This window comes from Plectropomus leopardus, chromosome 18 (assembly GCF_008729295.1).
Source record: "Plectropomus leopardus isolate mb chromosome 18, YSFRI_Pleo_2.0, whole genome shotgun sequence".
In the NCBI taxonomy this organism is placed as follows: domain Eukaryota; kingdom Metazoa; phylum Chordata; class Actinopteri; order Perciformes; family Serranidae; genus Plectropomus; species Plectropomus leopardus.
The window spans coordinates 5,115,506-5,126,876 of record NC_056480.1 but is presented as its reverse complement, the minus strand read 5'-3'; the positions used below and the strand labels follow the sequence as shown (position 1 = coordinate 5,126,876).

General features: G+C 38.4%; 1 protein-coding gene across 1 annotated transcript; it reads left to right on the top strand.

Annotated features, from left to right (window-relative positions):
• Positions 1 to 1,428: 1,428 nt before the first annotated feature.
• LOC121958080 (lamin-A-like) lies at positions 1,429 to 10,786 on the top strand. The gene is made up of 13 exons (XM_042506944.1): positions 1,429 to 1,696; positions 2,097 to 2,441; positions 5,032 to 5,188; positions 6,387 to 6,512; positions 6,593 to 6,763; positions 7,028 to 7,153; positions 7,876 to 8,096; positions 8,184 to 8,460; positions 9,134 to 9,241; positions 9,341 to 9,460; positions 9,603 to 9,659; positions 9,877 to 10,071; positions 10,168 to 10,786. Exons 2-13 carry the CDS (start codon positions 2,104 to 2,106, stop codon positions 10,201 to 10,203), a joined length of 1,932 nt encoding a protein of 643 aa, XP_042362878.1. The 5' UTR covers positions 1,429 to 1,696; positions 2,097 to 2,103; the 3' UTR covers positions 10,204 to 10,786.
• The last annotated feature ends 585 nt before the right edge of the window (positions 10,787 to 11,371 follow it).

The window sequence follows — 11,371 nt, the reverse complement described above, 5'->3', positions numbered from 1 at the left end:
CGAGTGGTGTAAAACAAAAAAACGTGAAAAGGTCCAAGAGTGTTGAATGTTAGGGGGCCACAAGATGATTAAAATAATAAGAAAGAGAGAAAAATAAATCAGTTGAAGAATCCTGTTTATTTCTCACTCATTTTTGCTTTTTTTTCTGGTAAAATACAGAGTACTTTCGTCTCATAACTCGTGTCCACATCGACCCTCAAAAACCTTCACAGTGACAACAGCAGGGTCCGACATATTCAGCAGCATATTTTGATTCATAATTTATGTTGTTCATAGACATGGCCTCGTGATAATTAAGTATCTTTTAAACTGTCAAACAAATAGTTAAAGTCCTTGTTAACATCAGCCTTTAAAGGAAAACCACTAGATCAGCTGATCTGATGGACATGTGGTTTTGATATTAGACATAAATACACGTCTCATTGTAACTGCTTGAATTTTGGCCGTATTTATGTCTGCATGTTTGTCTCCTGCAGTTTTGTCTTTGTCTAACACACCACCTGCCTCCACCTAAACAGCATCGAAGTGTTCACACATTCAAGCATTTCTCTGTTTTCAATTGTTCTCATTAAAACACTCAGTGTTTCTGAGGAAAAGGGTCTGGAAAGTCCTTGAATTTCATGTTTAAAAAGATAATTGAACCCTGAATTTACCATTTAATACCCAGTTTCCCACTTTCATTATCCATTAAGTGGCTTCAAGGTTGGAAAAGAAACATTATTTGACACGTTCTGACATTATCACACACGACACATTTTGTCCTTGAACCCACAGTGTGTGATGTTTACACTGAGTGAAATACTCAAGAGCCCATGTTTGTACAGTCGCACCATGCCATCAAATGGAAATATGTTTTCTCGGTATCTTGTACATAATTTCATACAAATCCCCCCGAAATTCAGCTTGACCTTTGTGTTTTGTAATAATTAGCCAATTAGGTTTAAATGGATTTTTAAAATTCTTTTTTCAAAGAATTGAAAATTATTTTAATTGTATATCTTCAATATTAATCAAAACTTTCCCATTTCAACAATTTCATTTAGTTTTGCTGAGATAGGAAAGTTTTTAGACATTTTAGCTGAAGATTAAGGAAGAAATTCAGAGTAGTTCGTTCAGAATCAGCATGCACAAAAAGATGCTTCAGACTCTGAAAACTACAGTTTTGTGTTTTAGGGTTAAAAAATCTAAAACCTCTGATATAACGCGTTCATTGTAACTTTATAGAAAAGTAAAAACTGTGCAGTTTGAGTCAAACACTGTAAATGAGAAGAACTCGACTGTCAGACAGTAGAGCTGCTTAAAATGATCCCTTCTCTGTATCACATGGCAATGTGCGTTTCTTTGAGCGGAGGGTGACTCATTCATTCAGATCGCACACCCATTACAGTGGGAGAGAGACGGAGAGAGAGACAGAGAGACAGAGAGAGAGACAGAGAGACAGACAGAGAGAGAGACAGAGAGAGAGCGACAGCCAGCTAACAAGTGCCAAACTTGAGGCCAGCCTCTCTCCTCCCATCTCATTCTTTCCTATATGGGCACCCACAGATGGACTTGCAGACGGCGCACTAACACACTGAACATTGTTGGAGAACTTAGAGGAACTCTCTGATCTCAAGAAAACAACGAAAATTAACAGAAAAGTCTACGAATATCCTCGCAGCAGAGTTTTCTCTTTCTTCTGAGCAGCTTTAAAAAGGTAAATGTGCTCGTTAAAGTTGGCATCTTTTGTGCAGGACACTGCTTTGATTCTTGGGTGGAGTCGACCCCTCCCATGTCTTTTTATCACTTGTGCTCTTTATCTTTTGTTTATTTTATGTAATCGCTCATGAAAGAGTTGGAAGTTTACAAGAAATTATGTTTTCTTTTTAATTCTGAACATGCAGTTATAACTTTTTTTAAACTGGTATGCACGTTCACAGATCCATACTTTTTTGGTAAAAGTAAAAATCTACTTTTATGTATAAACTTGGCATGTTTTCATCATTATTTGATGGATTATATTAATATCAGTTGTGACAAAGGCATATTTTTAGTTAAAGTTAAAAAATATCTTTCAGAATAATAAAGTTGATAATCATTTCCGTTTCTATGAATAGATATATAATGGCGACACCCAAAAACACTCCCCGCGGTGCCAACACCCCGCTTTCCCCCAACCGCATCACCCGTCTCCAGGAGAAGGAGGACCTGTCCAACCTCAATGACCGGCTGGCCATCTACATTGACAAGGTGCGTTCTCTGGAGAACGAGAACGCCGGCCTGCGTCTACGCATCACTGAGTCAGAGACAGAGGTCAGCCGGGAGCTGACGGGTCTGAAAGCTGCTTATGAGAGCGAGCTGGCTGATGCCCGTCAGACTCTGGACTCTGTGGCCAAAGAGCGAGCCCGTCTGCAGCTGGAGCTGGGCAAGCTGCGAGAGGACTACAAGGACCTGAAAGCGAGGTGGGCTGCAGCACATCACTCTGATCCACATCTAAATCTGACAGCACTTAATATGTTGTTTTTGTGTATGTATGCATGTGTGTGGAGAGGCATTTTTTTTGCAGATTAACAGTGATAAATTACATTGATAAAGGTGGAGTGGGGGCTGTCTTTAGGGATTTCTCAGCACATTAGAGGCCCTGAATTCCTTAAAAGCACCCAGTGTGTTTATGAGATTTTGTTTCTTTACAATTAAAGCAAGACTATGTAACTTTAAAAAGACGAAACAACACAATATTTCTTCTACAAATGAAAAGATGACTTTATACGCACGAAATGCACCTTTAATCAGCACTCAGTCCTTTGCTGTTGCAGTCTCACGTGGTTTGTTATGACCAGTAACTCATGGTGGCTGATATTGGCTAACATAAGATATATATCGCCTTGTAACCACTGAGTCAGTTTGTGGCCCTTATGACTCATTTCCACTTGTTCTATTGTTACAGCACTGTTTTGGCATTTAGTGTCATCCTATAATCAGCACTTGTGGTCTCAGTGTTGATCTAAAGTAACCTAGTCTATAATATAACTGCAGACATCAAATAACAATTATTTCAGCTCTTATAGGGGAACACATATCAGAGCCAAATCATACACTATATAAAATCATAGAAAGCCTCTAGTGTTGAAGTGCTGTAGAGATCGAGATCATCTTGGTCACGAGACCACTTTTCGAAGGTATTGGTCTCGTCTAGGAATTGAACGCATTTTGACTAGGTCTTGTCTCGGTCTCCGACATAGCGGACTCTGGATTTTTAATCGAGACTGATTGAGACCACAGCAAATTTAATTGTTATCTTAACATTGGTCTTGACTCGGTCTCGGCCCCTTAAAGTCTTGGTCTTGTCTCAGTGTCAGTGCACTCAGGTCTTGGTCAAGTCTTGGTCTCAGTTAGTATGGTCTTGACACCCATGTGTTTGTGGTTTCATGTTTGAAGCCTTGAGTTCTACGTTTTGGTCGTCGCCATCTTTTTTTGGGGGTTGGGGCAGAAGTGACCATATATGGATGAGAGGGTGGAGCCTTGGAGGAGTGAGGGGTGGGTCTGACTCACACTGTTGTGACAGCCTGTGTCTCAAGTGGCCTCGCCCTTAAACATTCGTAACATTAATAAAATGTAAACAAGTGAGTTACGTAAAAATTCCCCCCTTGTATAGCTGTCATGAATGTTAAAATTAGTAATAGAGACCAAAGCTATTTTTTGTTTATTTCTGTTGTAGAGTCAGGCATTTTAACATGGGCGTCAACTTTGAAAGCCGGCCTCAGGTGGCCGACAGAGGAACTGCAGTTTTTGGCTCTTGCAAGTTAGCTTCATTTTCCAGCCCCTGAGGTCACTGCCTGACCCGAATCTGTGTAATCAGTTGTGTCTTTTCCAAGATTCAGGCTTTTATCAAAGTAAAAAGACCCATCTGAACCAGATATTTTCTTCATATGATGATCATGAGAGGAAACAGCTGCCTCGAGGCCTCTGAAATCCCTATTTTCGACCAAATCTTTCTCAGTTAAAGCATGAATAAGAGTGTTGACTGTAGTGTTAATATCTAAAACTTTTCTCCACATGATCTACAGCAGCAAAACATAGCCACTCATTAGTTTTTCTTAGCTGATGCTTTTTGCTGACACTCTGCAGCAGCGCTGCCCTGCTGCCGGGGCCACTCCCTGGCTGTAACATACCCTCCTCATTGCTCACTGCAGTTTGACGTCGGACTTCTTCTCCGACTCCTTCCTGTGCTGCCACATCCAGAGCCTGATGACTAACTCTTTCCCCAAGTTTCTCCTCCTTCACCAAAGTAATCATTATGCGCACAATACGTGGCAGTGTTTGGAGGGCTCCACGGTTGCCTCCATTATTTTTCCATAAATATTGAGATGACGGCCGATGTGTGTTTGGCAAAGCCAAGCCGTTGCCATGGCAGCGTCTCAGCTAAACACCAAGGGCTGTGGTTTGTGGCTACTGCATACATGGGATTGGATGTGGATCGCTGTGGACTATGACTCATATGCACCAGGGGTCTTTCCCGTCTCTGTCTACATCCTCATTCAAAAATAGCTCGTATTTGTTTCATTAAACTGCGTAAAGGAAACTTTACTTACTCTCTTTCCACTTTGGTCTTAAGTTACAAAGCAGAATAAACGGGATTTCCACTCAACATCTCTACTTTTGGAGGGAGGGGGGACGAGTGAGGACTGAGGAGGACTATGAGGCCTGATGTGCACGTGATGCACAAACAGACTTATTCATTTATTTGTTTATTTAACAATTACAGGGGCTCTGTTTGCACTTTTATTTGTTAACTCAGGTTGCAAACACTGTACATTTTAAACAAAAATATATTTATTATGATTAATTTATTTTATCACAAACACCATGTTTTTTATCCTGCACTTCAGTACTGATTCAGTGTCTCTTTCATTCTTGGGGTTTTTATGTATGTTTTTTTAGGATTAATAAAGTATCTATCTAACTATCTATCTATCTATCTATCTATCTATCTATCTATCTATCTATCTATCTATCTATCTATCTATCTATCGACTCCTTTTCACTTTGCAGAAACACCAAAAAGGAGGCAGACTTGGTTGCAGCAATGGCGAGGCTCAAAGACCTGGAGGCTCTGCTGAACTCAAAGGATGCATCCTTGACGACGGCTCTGGGAGAAAAGCGTAACCTCGAGGTGGAAAACAGGGACCTGAAGGCGCAGGTTGCCAAGGTAAACTCAAACCCACGCTCGATTTATAGCTCTGTGGAAACACATCTGGGGTCAATCTTTCTGCAGTTATCCCACAAGCTCACCAACACTTAGTTTGTCCCTCTTACTCCTCTGTGTTTTCCACTTTGAAATGATAAATGTCAAAATAAATTAAATAGTGTATACTATTCAGCTGGTTCCCTTTGCTGACTTCAGCCTTTCTACAATAATAATAATAATAATAATAATAATAATAATAATAATAATAATAATAATAATAATAATAATAATAATAACAACAATAACAACAACAATAATAATAATAATAATAATAATAATAACAATAACAACAACAACAACAACAACAACAACAATAATAATAATAATAATAAATAATAACAACAAAACAATAATAATAATAATAATAATAATAACTTAATTTATATAGCACCTTCAAAAATGAAGTTTTCAAACTGCTTTGAGAAGCAGAAACAAAGCCAGAGTTAATTAAGCAATTAAAGTTAGTCAATAATGCCGAAACAAAGGTCAGACAAGAGTTAAGGCACAATTAGACGGGAGATTAGAGGCGGATACATGTCAGAAAAATACAGAAACAGAGTTAAAAGATATGATTTAAAGACAAACTAAAAAAAATAAATGACAAATTACAAGATGACATCACATAAAAGCACGTCTATAAAAAAATTGTTTTTAAGAAGTGATTTAAAAGAAGATAGGACTTTGGTGAAGTTTTTTGATGTCACAGATATACTATATAAAGGCTGAATGTGCCGCTACAGTGCCGTTACAGTCATTTCCTGGCTGCAGTGACTGTGCAGAAACACTGCAGCTGTGGAAGACCTGGAAACACTGACCAATCAGTGCAGGCTGGGCTGTTTCAGGAGGGGGGCCTTAAAGAGACAGGCGCTAAAATGAAGTTTTTCAGACAGAGGGTGAATACAGGTACATTCAGGTAACAGTATGGGAAAAATAAAGTGTTTTTTAAACGTTAAAGCATCTAAACATGTTATAGTAGAAACCTAAAATATAAGTATAAAACTGAAAATGAGTGTTATATGAGACCTTTAAAGAACAGTCTCTCTACTGTTCTGCCATCCAGCTGTATTTACTGCATATTTCAGCACTCTGCTGCCTGTTTATGTGAATGTTTGTATATATTTCTTTGTACTAATATTCAGCTCCTGTTGTGCTCTCTTAGCTGGACACTGGTATGGCCGATGCCAAGAAGCAGCTGCAGGATGAGATGCTGAGGAGGGTGGACGGAGAGAATCGCATCCAGACCCTCAAAGAAGAGCTGGAGTTTCAGAAGAACCTTCACTCTGAGGTCAGAAAAAAGTTCACATATTAGTTAAAAAACATGTATTTGTAGTCGAGAGTGAAAATTATTTTGTAATTTTCTCACAGGAACTGCGGGAGACAAAGCGGCGTCATGAGTCTCGAATGGTTGAGTTGGACAACGGTCACCAGCAGGACTTTGAAAGCAAGTTGGCCGAGGCGCTGATAGACATGCGTAACCAGCACGAACTGCAGTTTAAAATGTACAAAGAGGAGATTGAGAAGACCTACAACTCTAAGGTACACTATCAATTTTATAACAGTAAATAACCTCAAACTCTTGGTCTTCAAGTGGAAAATAAAATATCAGTAACATGAATAAATAACCAGAACTTAAAAAAAATAGTAATGTATCAAACTGTTTTGGAAGGATAGTTTTTGTTTTTTGAGCAGCCATATAGTTTCACAAATCTGTACTAATGTAGTGAAATGAGATTCAGGCTGCAGAGTTATTTGAAAATTTTGATTTTATTAATTTACAACATTGTTGTTTCTTTCTGTCAGCTGGAAAATGCCCGTCAGTCAGCGGACAGGAGCAGCCACCTGGTTGGAGCGGCACACGAGGAGCTCCAGCAGACACGAATCCGCCTGGAGTCCACGTCCACTCAGCTCAGCCAGCTGCAGAAACAGGTGATCTGAAATGAGGAGCACTCACCGCTCACATTTAGGGTTCTTATCATGACTTTTGCATCATTATGAACATGTGCCTTTTAAGATTTATAGCAAAAGAGGCATTAAATGATGCTTCCCTCATTTTAAAGCAAAAACAAAAACTCACTTAAATGTATGTTTTCAAAATTCAAAACACACGATCCACAATCACAGAAGTTAGAATTTACAAAATGTCTACTCTATATGAAGTTCAATGAATTAAAAGTTTAGTTGTGCTCTTGTTGCATCAATTTTTTACATTTCAGTCAGACCTTCCTGTAAAACAAATAAACACTTTTCACTATAATATGAGCTTAACAAAAACTAGTGCTCATTATAACACTCATTAAGTGGATGATATTTTCTTATTGTCACCCAGAACCATATCAATAATTGCGCTGCATTTTTATTGCATGTGGTGAGCAGTCATCTAAGTGATGCAGAGCCTGACCTATCTGATCAACACCTCTTGTTATATCCTCTGAAGCTGTTTTTAGACCTAAAAATGCTTTCATCCCTCCATCAGTAAAAATCCTAAACTCAGGACATCAGGAGCGTGTAAAATGAGGAGTTGGCCTTTCTATGTTTTTGTGTGCCAACCTTTATGTCCAAGACAAATGTTCCCTAGAGACGAATAAAGTGACTTTAAATCTTGTATATTTTTGATCTGATAATAACTGTGATTCTTCTGTCTGATCCAGCTGGCGGCCCGCGAGGCAAAGTTAAGGGACCTGGAGGACGCCCTGTCTCGGGAGCGGGACACCACCCGTCGCCTGCTCGGGGAGAAAGACAGAGAAATGGCTGAGATGAGGCAGCAAATGCAGCAGCAGCTGGACGAGTACCAGGAGCTCCTGGATGTTAAGCTGGCTCTGGACATGGAGATCTGCGCTTACAGGAAGCTGCTGGAGGGAGAGGAGCAGAGGTGTGTCAGCACGCGCAATGACGTTAAATAAATAAAACAAGAGTTTTAATAATTTGTTAATGAACATCATCATGTTTGTCCCCGCAGGCTGCGCCTCTCCCCCAGCCCCCCGCCCACCAAAGTCACAGGAAGTCGCTCCTCCACCTCAGGAGCTCACTCTCGATCAGTCCACCACTACAGCGCTCACAGCTCTCCTGCCAAGAGGCGTCGCCCCAACGACACTGACAGCGAGGCCTCGAGCATCGCAGGAGGAGCTGTGGCCCGCACTCGCATCACCCAGCAGGCCTCAGCCAGCGGACGGGTCACTGTGGACGAGGTGGACCTGGACGGGAAATACGTCAGACTCAGCAACAAAGCAGATGAGGTGAGAAGATGAAGAAGATGTAGAGTAAGAAACTTTTATCAGAGACTTTCTTTGATAGTCTTGGAAACAATTTGCTGTTTCGGCTACAATTTTCTGACATTATTATTGGAAGCTGAATTTTACTTTTAGAATATTACTTGGAGGATTTGACACCATAATATTTCTTTGATATTTCTGTTTGTTTTTTTTTGTTTTCCACCTCTGGCCTGTCTGCAACTTATTTCCAGAGTTATGGTATCCGTGTGCTGTATAATGATTGTATTATCTCTCTATCTATCTATCTATGTGTCTATCTATCTGTCTGTGTATGTGTATGTATATATATATATATATATATATATATATATATATATATATATATATATATATATATATATATATATATATATATATATATATATATACACACAAAAACATACATATGTGTGTGTGTATGTGTGTATATATATATATATATATATACACACACACACACACACACACACACACACACACACACACATATATATATATATGTGTATACTTAAATATATAAAGGCTGAAGTCAGCAAAGAAAACCATTATTATTATTATTATTATTATTATTATTTATTATTATTATTATTATTATTATTATTATTAAAAACAAAGTTGTTGTTTTAATATAATAATATTGCTGTTTCATACCTACCAGGATCAGAATCTGGGGAACTGGCAGGTGAAGCGGCAGGTGGGATCTGGCAGTGCAATCATCTTCAAATTTCCAGTGAAATTCACCTTGAAGGCCGGCCAGAGGGTCACGGTAAGAAACGCTTTCACTCGGCAGAATCACAAAAATCAGCAGAATGATGAACTCTGTTGCAGATATTTTACCTTCCTGTACCTTTGCTGTGGCTGACAGATCTGGGCCTCTGGCGCTGGAGGGACCCACAATCCTCCCTCTGACCTGGTGTGGAAGACTCAGCCTTCTTGGGGCACCGGAGATCTGTTCCAGACCACCCTGATCAGCGCCAACGGAGAGGTATTTTAAATGTATTAGTCAAACGTATAGGAATTTATTTAAGCTTGAAGCACTAGGCTGTGTGTTATTATGGCCACAATGCACTGATCTTTAAAGTGTGAGAAATGTGCAAAAATCAACTCTGTAATTCTTTTTCCTGCAGGAGATGGCAATGAGGAAGGTCACACGCACACAGTTTGAAGAAGAAGATGACGACATGGTGAGAATTTTTTTGATAATATTCTGAATGCAGGCCAAGAAGCAGTTAGCAACATTTACCAGCTGCCTAATTACTCATCACTGTCCTGAAAACATCCCTGTGTGCAAAATAAAACAATCCTCTCTACCTCTTTTGGGACATTTGTCACCATAAGATCACAAAAAAAACATGAGAACAGATTAGTATTAATACCTAATCCGTGTCTTTGTCTTCACAGGTGGCTCACAGCACCTGTGGAGACAGTGAGTACAACCTGCGGAGCCGGACGGTGGTCTGCGGCTCATGTGGACTTCCCTCAGACAAATCCAGCAACTGCTCCGTGACCTCAGCCTCCCGCTCCTTCCGCAGCGGAGGGATCTCCGAGGGTTTACTGCCGCACTCCTACGTGTTCAGCACCAGCACTCCTCGCAAGGTGAGAACTGTTTCTCTGCATTTATAGATCAGGGTGTCTTTGTTTTGATGATTTGTGTGTGATGATAATAAACCTTTTGGCATGTTTTCTTCTCAGTCTGGATCCAGAATGGAGAACTGTCCAATCATGTGAGACCTGGATCCACGCTGAAACACTCCAACTCTATTCAGTTTTTAGTCATTTAGTTACCAGTTGTAGTTATTAAGTTCATGTATTTTGGAATAATTTTCAAGCTATTGTATGCAATGAAACTTTATACTGCTTTTTTATAATGTACATAGGCATGTTTATGAAGTATTTTCTTGAATTTAAATGGTGATTAAAACTGTCACTTTTGTTTGTATTGGGTGGAAATCTTTACACCAGCCTTATCAGCCTACCACCTCTAACAGCTTAAAACAAAAGTTGGGGGTAATTTATACTGAAATACTTGTTTGCTAGTAAAAAAAAACAAAAAAACAACTTGTTTCTAGTAGATAAAATAACACTTTCTTGTGCTGTTTGTATCGCAGTTCAATCTGATTTCTATTACAATACTTGAATATAATTGATGCAGGAGCTTTGCAGAAAATTCATATGTGTTCACATGTTTTGAAAAGTACATTTATTCTTAATAGAATTTGTTTCTGGAGTGAAAGTAAAATGACCCCGACCTTGCTACAGATCCACAGAATATTTTGTATTTTTGCTAATATCAATAAATTTGTTTTCTGAATTTGTCTTGTGTAACAATAATTATGTGATGGTCATCTAAGTACTTGGTAATGGTCCTTGGTCCTTTGAATTTTAAAAATCAGAGATAACAAAAAGGTACATATGGACATTTTTTAAATTTTATATTTAAAACATCAACAATTAAAACATCAAAACATTCTTATTCATCTATTAACTGTGGTGTGTACAGTAATAAACAAAAATATTTTATGCAGCTTTTAACTTATATACATTTCATAGGGAGATATATTTTTCACTCCTACATTTATCTGCAACTTAATAGATTATGAATTAACATCAAAATGATGCTAACATGTTAATTCAACATCAATGATATTATAATACAATATGAAATAATATAACACTCTAAAAGGGGATATTTTTGTAATGTAAAGTAACAATGCCACTGTATATAAACAACAACAACAACAACAACAACAACAACAACAATAACAATAACAATAATAATAATAATAATAATAATAATAATAATAATAATAATAATAATAATAATAATAATAATAATAATAATAATAATAATGTTTTCCATTGTTAATAAAAACAGTTAAAACTTTCTTGGTACAGT

Excerpts from the sequence above, each read along its gene's own strand:
- LOC121958080 (XM_042506944.1), top strand. The coding sequence starts at position 2,104 with ATGGCGACACCCAAAAACACTCCCCGCGGTGCCAACACCCCGCTTTCC. Across the intron at positions 8,461-9,133 it reads TCAGCAACAAAGCAGATGAG|GATCAGAATCTGGGGAACTG; the intron begins GTGAGAAGATGA and ends CATACCTACCAG. Across the intron at positions 9,461-9,602 it reads TGATCAGCGCCAACGGAGAG|GAGATGGCAATGAGGAAGGT; the intron begins GTATTTTAAATG and ends TTTTTCCTGCAG.